The 13126-nt window shown below is 40.1% G+C and overlaps 1 protein-coding gene across 5 annotated transcripts in view; it reads left to right on the top strand.

Annotated features, from left to right (window-relative positions):
• KCNAB1 (potassium voltage-gated channel subfamily A regulatory beta subunit 1) overlaps window positions 1–13126 on the top strand; it is a 228393-nt gene that overhangs the window by 140276 nt on the left and 74991 nt on the right. For all 5 annotated transcript variants that reach the window (XM_077826229.1, XM_077826226.1, XM_077826227.1 and 2 more), the window contains exon 2: window positions 560–603. In XM_077826229.1, the coding sequence (XP_077682355.1) occupies window positions 560–603 (44 nt within the window). The remainder of the gene's footprint in view (window positions 1–559; window positions 604–13126) is intronic.

Here is a 13126-nt window from a genome sequence, read left to right as displayed (position 1 = left end):
TAGGACACCCAAGTTTAAATTTTTGGCATAGTGTTATATTAAACTTTGTTTACTAATACCTGCTCTAAATTATAATTTGTACCATTTTTAAATTGAGAGAGAGAGAGAAAATACCCTGGGAGAGCTTTAGGGGTCACATTACAGCTGTCATTAATCAAACCACTGCTTTTGCTCCATTTCAGCAACACTGACATGGATAGAATAGAAAAAAAACAACTTTCAATGTAAAGCAGTAATGGAAATTTAAAATAGTTTCACACACTTCATCATCCATCCGGTAAGCTGTTTTACAAACAACAAGTCTAAATCTACCTAGCCAGAAAACTCCCCATTCCAAAATGACCACATTTCTAAAATTATCCCAGCCAAGAATTTAGTTTTATTTTTATGGGGGCATGAATTGATGTTTGAGGTGAGGATGTTTCGGCTGGAAAACAATTTGTTTAAACAAAACTAGATGTCAGTATTCTCAGTCCGCTATTTCCCTTCTTGAAGTATTGCGTGTGTTCCAATGGGATCTGATACTACTCTCTTTAAATCATTTTCTTGTTTGTTCTAGAAATCTTGGGAAATCTGGACTAAGAGTTTCATGCCTGGGCCTTGGTAAGTATGTTTACATTATTATATATAATATTCCGTCTTGACTTCAGTTGGAGTTATGCCCAGTTATACCAGTGCAAAATTTGAACTGACATTTATAAGTGTTCACAGAGTGACTCTTGCATGGGAGTATGAATTCCTGGTTACCTTAAACATTTGGGATGAGCTTCCCCTGACAGGAGGAGGTTGCAACACACTCATTAAGTGTGATGTGTCCCTTCTCTGGTGGCTGGCTCACCAAGAAGATGAGCCTAATATAGCTTTCAGTTAATGGAGTTACTCTTGTAGGTCAGGCAGTAGAAATCTGTTCTTTTGGTGCTGAAGGTACAAGGTACAATCTCTGCATATGACTCATGGTGAGAGTGATTACATATAATATAACATATTGGGAGAGATCCTCAGCTGATGTAAATTGACTTCAACAGCACCTTAGGATCTGGCACACAATAAATTATGTTACGACTACTAAACTCTTCTATATCATTTTTCATCCATAAGATCTCAAAGTGGAGCTGTACCTATTTATATCCGCTGAGGCTCTAGCCCGATATGTTTTTATATTACATGTAATAGATTTGTAATCACCACCACCATGGGTCATCTTCAGAGACCTCACAAAGGAGTTATCATTAATCCCTTTTACAGATGCAGAATCTGAGGCACTGCATTTTTATATATAATGTCTGTGCATATTTGCGCCTTTATTTAGTCTTGCAAAATGTATGTTTAGTTACATTTATATTACACCTGATTTGAAAAATGAAAAAACCCCACAAAGTTGTTAATTAATAAAGAAGTATTATACACATTCTGGTCCTGTAGGTATGGTAATGACAAAGGCTAATTCCCCACTATCTTGAATATTTTATCACTTAAACTAAAATTCTCCAATAAGAACATGTACAATGTTTTAGACTAATGTCTTGAGTCTTGCAAATATTATCTTTGACTTCAGTGAGACCACTCATGGGAATAATGCCAGCAGGATTTCATCCTAATATACTGCCGGGAAAAAAATTAGGATCCAGGTTAGTTAACGAGTTCATATTCATTTTTCTAGCTGCAAGTACAGTTCTGTGGTGAGAAACTGAAGTACTAGATATCTGGAACAAGTGAGGACGACAGCACTGAGAGAGCACATGAGCATGTGCTCAGTTTTTGCTAGAGGTGTGTTGAATGAAGTATTAAATATGATTCCCTAGAAATCCAGCTCAGCTATAATGTTGGTCAAGGGTGAAAAAAGGTGTTAAAATGCAGTAACATGGATGAATGATTTATAACACAATAATGTAGGCGCATAATTTAAGAAAGTGTGTGTGAGAGAGAGAGAGAGAGAGAGAGCTCTGTATAGCTCCTTCCCATACAATGATTGTCACTCATTACGTTCTTTCCTTTCCCAGGACGCTACCAATATATGTCATAGCAGCATTTCAAACCATATTCCTGAAGTGATGGAATGTATGAATGAAAACCTACTTGTTTGTGTGATCTTCATTTCAACCTTAATTCTGGTATTTAGTAAATTAGAGTGCTTGACCTTGCAACCTTAACATTTTTTTAGCCTGGGTTGTTTGGGGTCTTTTTTGCATGTAATTATTTATATCGTTTCCAACCTGTGCCAGATGCTAGTTACTACCATGGTCTGTGCCCAGAAGGGAATCCTCAGCCCAATCTTCAAAGCCTCTGAGTGGTAGTAAAATTACTTCGTGGTCTGTACTGCAACCCCAGAGGTCCAGTAGCTTGTATTCAGATTGTAATCCCTTTGACACAGGAGATCATAGCCAGACAATCTATGTAATTATGGAGCCCCCGTATTTAACTGTATCCAAAACCCTCTCTGTGGCTATGCACACTGAGGCCCTCACAGTGCAGAACTCTGTGGCTAGTTAGAGATTCAGCCTCCCTGCCTGACTTCAAATAAATCCCCCTCCCTGCCTCGCTCCATTTTAGTACACCTCTTTCCATACAGCAGAACCACAACAGTCCTACTGCAGCGAGGGCCCTTTGTGACCTCAGATGAGAGGCCAAGGTGACTGGCCTTTCTATGTCCTGTTGCACTGCTTAGTCTGTTGCATCTCCACTCAAATATCTGTTGTAGCTGCTTGAGTTATATGCTGGATGTTGTGGTGAAGGGGATTAGGCCTGTTTGAGGATTGCTGGGAGAGCCATTGGGAACCAGATTTTCTGTCTTGTGGTAAATTTTGTTATTTAAAAAAAAATCATCTCAGAATGGAATGAAAACAACAAAGCAAAACAAAAACAATTAATTTTTTTTTGGCTTGATCAAATTGTTTCATTTAGATTTTGACTTTATTTTCTATTATAAAATGTAAAATGTTTAAAAATTGAAATGAAAAGTAATTCTGAAATGGAAAATCAGCATGTTCCACTTCAGTTTTATCAGAATGCTTAGGTCTGTGTTTTGTAAATGAATTTTCAATGCAATCGACGGCTGTTTTGCTTTGGACACATCAGCATTTTCCAACCCAAAAAATCCCAAACATTCTGTCAGAATATTTCCAACCAATTTAGTCGCTGGATAGACAGTGTGTAGTACATATAACAACCTCTGCACCCTGGTGCTATCACTAAACCAATGCCATTAGGAGAGTTGGTGGCATTCAGTGAACTGTCCTTGGAAATGATGGGTCAACAGGACTAAACAGAACAGTATCAGTTTTGTTGGGCATCTGTGAAAATGCTGATTCTTGCTATGGTGATGTATGGTGTATGCTGCTTATAGAGGCTTTCATTCATTAAAAACATACGGAACTATAGAGACATTTAAATTTAAATAAGCTCTTTTATGAGGACAGCTGCATGGGACAAGTGTTCTGCTTTAGCTAATTTTGGGTTTTGAAAATGAAAAAAAGTGGCTGCCACTCTCGTATTGGACAAGAGGAATGTAAAAAGGGGCCGACTGGGCATGGATCCACAGACCTGGGCGAGTAAGTCAGTCGAGTAAGTGACGATCCATGTAGAGCCCCTGACATGAACTAGGCAGTAAAGAAAGTTTGAAGTTGACTGGGCAATTGTCGTTTGCTCTCAGGTTTGCAGACAGAAGCATTCTCCTGTCCTGTAGCACCTCTTCAGCTTCCATAACAGATAAATCAGATATCTTTGCCATGTCAAGTGTTAATTTAAATGACTTTTCTAAACAGTTTGTGTTGTGCTGGTCTCTAAGAGATAAACTTATTTGCTTAAACTCACAACAGTATCAGAGTCTAGTTTAAGGTTTACTAAAGTTTCCAAAGACCCAGTAATCTGCTCTCACAGTTTCTAAAATCTCACCAAGATAAAAGTATGCTTTATGCTGTACTGTAAAAAAGAAAAGGAAATAGAGAAAAACACGAGACAGAGCAGAGATAAAAGGAGGGAAATGATAAGGGAAATACATATTCCTTAATTATTCTGTAGTCTCTCTAAAGTCCTGGCTCCCCCACCTCACGCTCTCTCAAATGAATTGTCATGTATCACATGCTGGTAATGAATCAGCAGTGTCTATCTGGGGCCTGAGGCGTTTGGTAACATATACAACAGGTAAACAGCATGATATTTGTGAATAATCTCCATGGTTACTGCTCAAAAAGAGAAACAGTTAATCCATTAATCATCCCACACAAGCTTGGTACATGATCCATGCGTCTCATTCCCTCCACCCCAAGATCCTGAGTCACTCTTCAGTTGTTTGGTTGGCATGGAGCACGTATATGTACCACAAAATCCAGTACGTCTATAACTGAGTACCAGAGGAGAATTCTTTCACTGTAAGGGTTAGGGGTTAAAGAGCTCGTATAGTGGAAGAAGTAAGAGAGTCACGGGACTAAGTCTTGTTCAGTATTGGGTTTGGCTATTGTCTCAGTTTTTTAAATAGATGAATGCAAGGCCCAATTCAAAGCTCAAAAAAGGCATGATCGTTGAGGGTGCTTCAAAATCAAGTCTAAAGTGGATGAGCAACCACTCAAAGGCCATTTTGTGTAGCACTTACTTGGGTAAGTAGAATTACTCCCCTATGTCCATTCCACAGTATGCATCCGATGAAGTGAGCTGTAGCTCACGAAAGCTTATGCTCAAATAAATTGGTTAGTCTCTAAGTTGCCACAAGTACTCCTTTTCTTTTTGCGAATACAGACTAACACGGTTGTTACTCTGAAACCAGGTGGAAAAGGTCACCCTTTTGTAGTCGTGAATAGATGTTCAGAGAAAAATGTCACAGTTTCTGACTGTGGAAACTGCCTGTTGGGGTTTTCCTCAAACTTTTCCTAAAACTAACAAGATGACTGTGTTGGAAAGGCAAGCTATTACTTTTAAGAGTGTGTGTGTGTGGTGGGGGGTTTCTCCGGGTCCCGCTAGGAGGCTGTGTAGGGAAGCCTGCATGATCAGGGTCAGTCTGGAATGAGCCAACTTAAAGCAAGATGGGGTGAATTGTGCCTCACTGCCTTAGGGAGCAGCCTCTTTTCGGGTTCTCTGCGTGCTGCTGTCCTGAATTGTAAGAAATGAAGCAAGTTTACGTTGCAACCTTCCAATAAGAGTATTTTAGTTTTTATCTAACTTCCCTTTCTGAGTACTGTGAACATAATGACTAGTCCAGCTTCCAAGGAAGGAAATAACTAGATAAACCTAACCATGTAACCATGGTAAAAAGAGGAATTAATTCAGCTCACCAAACGGTACAACAGAAACCTCTCACCACAGACAGTTTCCACAGCCAGAGAGATGTTTTGCCATGGAAGTCTGTTCATGATGAGAAAAGGGTGACCTTTTTCTCCTGAAATGATCCCAGGTCACATCTATGATTTTGACTTTGGGTAAGATTTTGCAAATTAAGGTGATACTGGTAAAAATGACATAATTTGACTCTGGGATCAAATTTGCAGTGAAACTATTCAGTTTTGCACGCAAATGCACATAAAGCGAAAACAAGCCCATTTGCTGACCTTCCAGCACCAGTGTGCATTGACCAAATGCCACGGCTGATCCATCTGCAAAATGTGTTTCATGGCATTTACTTTAGTTTGAGAGAGTTGGGAGGGGCTAAAAAGGCAAATATCCTGGTTGTCTTGCTTGCACAGGGCCAAATTCTGGCATTTAGCCAATAGCCTGTGTTCTGAAAGGTGAGCTGTGCAGTCACTAAATTGTGCATTGCCCGAGGCAGTCTCCATTTACCCATGTGCTTCCATAAAAATGAGTCACAATTTGGTCCATAAGTAGTTCCAGAGATAAGATGGAAACAGAATCAACCCATTTTACATGATGAATGCTCTGCTGGACTGATGCTGGAGGTTTCCAGAATAACTTCTAACTAACAAAGAAAAAATTATTATTATTTCTCTTCTTGAAATCTATTTGTATTTCTGGGTCACTGAAGCTGTTCAGTAAGACTTCTGGTTACCTACGCTGTCACTGATCGATGAACTCCAGGATATCTTCAATGAACCAGAAGTTCCAATTTATCTCTGAGGGGAAGTAAAACTTTTGTTTTAAGCTACTTGTCCCTCATCTCATGAGGGTGGCACTGAGCACATAACTCTCAAGTGGACTCAGCTTTCATTTAACTTTTGTAGGTCCTCTTTAATGGCATGATTTTCCTGCTTCCCTAGTTTTTCTCCCCCAAATTTAAGTTTTCATTGAACCTGAAAAACTTTTACACATAAAAACAAAACAACTTGGAGTACATCCTAGCCCTTGGTTGATGGAAAATACACAAAGAATGACTTAAATGTAGCGAATCAAAGGGCTTGCCTGCATGTGGAGTTATTCCTGATTAACTATTCCTGGTTAACTTTGTCTGTGAATACTCCAATTCTGGAATAAGAGCGCTTTATTCTGAATTAGTTTAATCCACTTTGGAAATAAACTGATAATTCAGAATAAGGCACTCTTATTCTGGAATAAGAGCATGGACATATAGAGTTAATCAAGAATAGTTATCCTGTTTTAAATTTACACCTACCTTAATACAAAATAACTTCCCTGTGTAGGCAAGCCCAAAGATAGGGTCACCACTCATCAACTGTCTTTAAGGTTTCAAAACAGAAAAAAGATCTTATCTATTAGTAGATATGATGCAGTCCCAGAAAATAGATGATTCTTTAATGAATGCTGGTACCAGGAGACAAGGTCAGAGGTGACATTGCAGCCAAGGGTCTTCTTTAGTCTTCTTTTAACAAGGTTAGTTAAAATGAGTTAGTTAAAAGGTTAGTTTTTTGGTTTTGTTTTGTTTTTTACAATGCCCTAATGTGCTTCAAATTGTATCCTTAAACATCTTCAACATTCCTAGACTTTCCTTCCATTTTAAATTGCTCTCCATCCCCACCCTGATTTTTAGGGCCAATTTCTGCTTAGTTACAGTACTCTGGTGCAAATCTGGAATTACTCCATTGACTTCAGTGGAAATACTCAAATTTACACAGGTTTAATGGGGACCAGAATTTGGCCACATGGGCCAGATCCTGCCAGCTCTTACTTATGTGACTAGTCCTTACTCATGCCTACAGTCCAATGAAGTCAAGTGGGTAAAGACTATGCTGATGAGTAAATTTTGCAGGATTGGGCCCTTTTTTGGTAAGTGCCTGATTGATGCAGTGTTAGTTTCTTTCGTGGTGTTATGAGGGCAATTTTCAAATGGTGGGGCTTACTTTAAGTATGACTTTCTTCTACTGAAGGAAGCAGAAGGAAATGTAGAGAAAAGAGGGAGATACTCAAAGAGGTTAATTGTTTAAAAAGAAGTGATCATAAATGAAGCGGGGGGAGGGATAGCTCCCTTTTATGGACACCCAGCCAGCCAGTTAGCTATAAAGTCCTTCTTGGTAGCTGTTCTCTACTTGCTTTACTTGTAAAGGGTTAAAAAAGTCCAGTAAAAGGAAGGGAGTGGGCACCTGACCAAAAGAGCCAATGGGAAGGCTAGAACTTTTTAAAATTGGGAAAAAAGCTTTCCGTTTGTGTGCTGTTGTTGTTCTCCTGGAAAGAGGGGAACAGGGAGTAATGCTGTGAGAAGCTGAAGGCCAGATACGAAAATCATCAGATCATATCTAGAATTACTTATTTAACAACCCAGGTACGTAAGTAGATCAGGAATGTTTAGAAAGATGCGATTAGGTTTATTTCTGTTTATTTCTTACTGGCTTGTGGACTCCTCTGTGCTAACCCCAAATGCTTTTTGTTTTGCTTATAACCTTTAAGCTGGACCTCAAGAAGGTTATTCTTGATGTTTAATTTTTGTAAGTGGGTTTTTTAAATCTAGCAAAAGCCTAAGTTCCAGATGTATTTTTTTTCTTTTTCTTTTTAATAAAATTTACCTTTTTTAAGAACAGGATTGGATTTTTGGTGTCCTAAGAGGTTTGTGCACATGTTGTTTAATTAGCTGTGGACAACAGCTAATTCCCTTCGTTTACTTTCTCTGTTCTTCCCCGGAGAGGGGGTGAAAGGGTACCCCACAGGAAGGAACTTCCAAGTATGCCTTCCTGAGTTTCAAGGGGTTTTGCATTTGCGTGATGACAGCATCTACCCATCCAAGGTCAGAGAGAAGCTGTAACCTTGAGAGTTTAATACAAGCCTGGAGTAGCCAGTATTAATTTTCAGAATCCTTGCGGGCCCCCACCTTCTGCACTTGAAGTGCCAGCGTGGGGAATCAGCCTTGACAGAAGTAAAGTAGTTTTTTTATTTATTTTATTTTTTTCTCCAGTATTTTCTTTCTTAGAAACAGGGCTGTTCACTGAGGTTGTAAATTATCCTTAACCTGACATGCATTGTTTGAAACACCAAATGAGCATTTTATTTTCTGTTGGGAGCAATGTTAATAACATAACCTGTAGCATTGTGCTTCAGTGCTTATAATATCCTAAGCCAGCTTTTGTGCAGTTTGTACTTCACAACAAACACTGTTTCCTTCCTGGGATGCAGTGAGGGGGATATGTGCGCTTCTCTGACAGCACAGAGGTGAAACTCGTTGCATTGTGTGTTATCAATGCCAAAGCATCCTACAGCTGTTCACATGGGAATTAATTCTTCAGGATTCCAGAAATAATTAATGGCTTTGTATGCCCCTGCTGCACAACTTGCAAAACTGCTGGCCATGCCGCTCAGGAAAGGAACAGATTGCATATGTACAGTTCACAAAATGCTGTCAAACTTGCTGCTGCAGGCATCACCTCTTCCCAATGTTACGGGGGCCTCGTTACTCCAGGAACAATTAGTGTGATCATTATTGCTCATTTTCTAGTGGTGTGTGCTATGGAGTAAGTGCTGCTTTGAACTAACTGAGAGCTGATAGTAGCTTGAGATTCCCCCAAGAATCAGGGAGCATCAGATCAGGTAGAAACTGGTATAGCTGGACCATCTTTAATAACAGTTCTCAAACTCAGTTTGATGGATAGGGTAGATGGGGGGCTGTTATTTATTGGAAAGAGAGCACAGCTATTCAGCATCTGTGCCTAACTTTAAGTAACTGCAGGCTTCCCATATTCAGGGGGTGGCCTTGCAGCCATAGTGAGTACATAAAAGGAATGTACTGTTCCCAAAAACTGCAAAAAGAGATGCCTAAAATCAGTCTCCTACATCTTTCCTTCCGGTCCTAAATAAGGCTTTGTCTACACTACAGACCACTACAGACCTGCACTGCTGTAAGATCTCCCATGTAGCCACTCTATGCTGGCAGGAGACAGCTCTTCTGCCAGCATAATTAAACCACCCCAGTGAGCGGCGGTAGCTATGTTGGCGGGAGATGTCCACACTAGCGCTTTTGTTGGTGAAACTTATGTCGCTCAGGGGTGTGTTTTTTTCACACTCCAGACAGACAAAAGTTTGACTGACAAAAGTGCTAGTGTAGACAAAGCCTAAGTGACCTGATTTTTCAAAGGTGCGGAGCAACCAGCAGGAAGTATGTTTGAAAATCAGGTTACTTACTTGGTGCCCAAACATGAATTTTGGAGCTTTAGGCTCTGATTAAGGAAGCACAGAATTTTCCCATTATGTCTAATATTTAGAAAGTTATCTCATCTAACAAAAATGTGTTTTCTGTTTACCAGGAGTTAATTTTCATAACTCTCATTCCCCTTGCTTAGTCCGTCGGTTTTCTCTCTGCCTGAGTCAGAGCAAATATTGATTTAATTTCACATTAACAACAACGAAGATGCTGGGGGAAGTTTTCAATAGCCCAAATGGTGGGTAAGTGCCTAATTCCCATTGCATGTCAGTGGGAGTTAGGCATCTGAACACCATTTATGCCTTTAAAAATCTCCACTGCTGCAACTATGATAAAAAAATTTATTGGGGCCAAATTTTAAAACTTTGATGTCTGTTATGCACCTAAATCCATGTTAGTCATGTGGATATCAGAGACCAGCTGAAGTCAATTGGAGCTTCATAAGCTCTAAAAATCAGGCCATATAGATAGGTACCTATGTTTGTGCTGGGGCACCTATCTTTAGGGACCTGTGTTTGAAAATGTGGCTGGTAGGCTCCTTAAAATAAAGTGCAGCAAATAAGCACTTCTCCTTTTGCTTACATGCATTTTGATTCTTGAAGGCTATTAGCTCAGCTTACAAATTCTTTAAGTTAATTCTTTTATCTTTTGCCCAGCATGTAATTTCCATTTGTGACTTTTTCATCCGTTGTTTGTTTCCCCAGTCACCTCTTTGCTCCCTTATTTACATGCATTGCACTGTGAAACCTTTTTTCAACTTTGTCCAATTAATCAGCTGGGGTGCACTTATTTAACACATACCACTCAGAGAGGGAAGTTACTTAGGTTTGGTATTTGCTTTCATTGCTCAAGGATTTGTGCATGCTGTTTGAATACAGTATGCCTGTCCAGGGATATTTTGTTTATGAGCATTGTTCATCTTTAAAAAAATACACTGTCAAAGCACTGTATAGAATTTAAAAAATATTTTATCTCACTGTTCAGAATAACCCTTCGAAGCTTGGAACCGATCTTCCTTTCCTAAGCAATGTAGTTTTTCCTCCATCACATTTCTAGTTTGCTATTGTGAGGTTGCTTGTGAATATTAGGTTGCTGGAACAGATTGTACATATAGCAGTAAAACAATATTGAAGTATTGGTTTTGGGAAAACAATTTCTCTAGAATAGATAAAGGTTTCCTTGAGCTTTGCAAAGGGAAAGAGAGACAGAGTCCCCAGTGGTGACATTTGGAATCAGGAAATGCGGAGGTGGATTCAGGACTGGATTTCAAGCCCCCAAAATTCAGGGGCCTTTTGGATCTGGGGTTCTTGTATAGGCTCATATCAACTCTTTAACTAGAGAAGGGTCCATGCCATGAAGTCTGGATCTGGAACTTTTCCCAAGTTTGAAAATATTCTGAGCCTGGTCAAATTATGAGCTCACGTTGCAAACTTCAGATCTGGATCCATTTCAGACATCCTCAAAGACTGAGGGGGTTGAATCAGAGGCTGCAGTGTGGGCCTGTCCCTACTGCCTAGTTTAGTTCCTAATAAGCATGTGTGCTGTTTTAATGTTTGTAAATGCACCTAGAGATAGTGTAGCAGATATATCTTACACATCAGAAAAATAAATAATAAAGACAAATGAATGACTATTTATATTATAGCACCCAAAGAGACCACTCGTCTCAGGACCTCATTGAGTTAAGTGTTGTGCGAACACACAGGGAGATACGATCCCTGCCTTACAATCCAAGGCCTGAGAACTGTGTGACCAGAACCCTGGGCCCGCAAGGCATCCCATTGCACCCCTGTGGTTCTCCTTGCAGGAATGGAGCCTATGAAGATAAGCAACATAGACAAGGCAGAGTAGAGGAATGCAGAAAAATATATATGCAAATTTTAAAAACATAAAGAGAGAAATTCTCCCCATCTTCCCCTTGAGCTAATATTATTTGGCTAAATTTGTGTATGCATCATGGCAAAGTGGGTCCTGAGAAATCTTTTGGAACTTTTGTTTAGATATACAAGGATTAATTTTAAACCAAGAATTATAGTATTAATTCTGATTAGATTTTTATTGGAAAGCTAGCTGTGGAACTGGAGTATTAGAGCAAGCACATATTATCATATCTGCACTGCAGTACTGTGAATTTACCCTAGAGCAATTGTTCGTTTCTAAAGTAAACAACAAAGAGAGACTGTACCAGTCATGTTAGTGCAGATGAAACATTTCCAGCATTCATGCTAATCTCCATATGTCTAAACGTTTGAGTTTTTTCTTCTCTAGTACTTCTTTCCTCAGTGGGGTACGATTTATAGTACAGAATCATGGTTATCTATATTTAGAAGAGAATCTCTAATCCACAAAATATATAAATAAGTCTGTATGTGTATTTGAGACATACATACATATCTCAACAGTAACGTACACTTAGACTGTAGTGGTATAAAGATTAGTTAGAAGGACACTCGACATTTGTCGTATAGTTTTTGAAAAAATTTAACTCAGTTATAATAGGTTTCAGAGTAACAGCCGTGTTAGTCTGTATTCGCAAAAAGAAAAGGAGTACTTGTGGCACCTTAGAGACTAACCAATTTATTTGAGCATGAGCTTTCGTGAGCTACAGCTCACTTCATCGGATGCATACTGTGGAAACTGCAGAAGACATTATATACACACAGAGACCATGAAACAATACCTCCTCCCACCCCACTGTCCTGCTGGTAATAGCTTATCTAAAGTGATCATCAAGTTGGGCCATTTCCAGCACAAATCCAGGTTTTCTCACCCTCCGCCCCCCCCACACAAACTCACTCTCCTGCTGGTAATAGCCCATCCAAAGTGACCACTCTCTTCACAATGTGTATGATAATCAAGGTGGGCCATTTCCTGCACGAATCCAGGTTCTCTCACTCCCTCACCCCCCTCTAAAAACCACACACACAAACTCACTCTCCTGCTGGTAATAGCTTATCCAAAGTGACCACTCCCTACAATGTGCATGATAATCAAGGTGGGCCATTTCCAGCACAAATCCAGGTTTTCTCACCCCCCCACCCCCATACACACACAAACTCATTCACCTGCTGGTAATAGCTTATCTAAAGTGATCATCAAGTTGGGCCATTTCCAGCACAAATCCAGGTTTTCTCACCCTCCACCCCACCCCCCCCCCCACAAACTCACTCTCCTGCTGGTAATAGCTTATCCAAAGTGACCACTCTCCCTACAATGTGCATGATAATCAAGGTGGGCCATTTCCAGCACAAATCCAGGTTTTCTCACCCCTCCACCCCCATACACACACAAACTCACTCTCCTGCTGGTAATAGCTCATCCAAAGTGACCACTCTCCCTACAATGTGCATGGTAATCAAGGTGGGCCATTTCCAGCACAAATCCAGGCTCCCCCCCCCCCCCCCCCCCCCCGGAAACACACACACACACACACACACACACAAACTCACTCTCCTGCTGGCAATAGCTCATCCAAACTGACCACTCTCCAAGTTTAAATCCAAGTTTAACCAGAACGTCTGGGGGGGAGGAGGGGGTTAGGAAAAAACAAGGGGAAATAGGCTACCTTGCATAAGGACTTAGCCACTCCCAGTCTCTATTTAA

Source organism: Eretmochelys imbricata, chromosome 9, assembly GCF_965152235.1.
Source record: "Eretmochelys imbricata isolate rEreImb1 chromosome 9, rEreImb1.hap1, whole genome shotgun sequence".
NCBI classification, from domain to species: domain Eukaryota; kingdom Metazoa; phylum Chordata; order Testudines; family Cheloniidae; genus Eretmochelys; species Eretmochelys imbricata.
The sequence above is the reverse complement of the archived record's forward strand: the minus strand, read 5'-3'. Positions and strand labels throughout refer to the sequence as shown.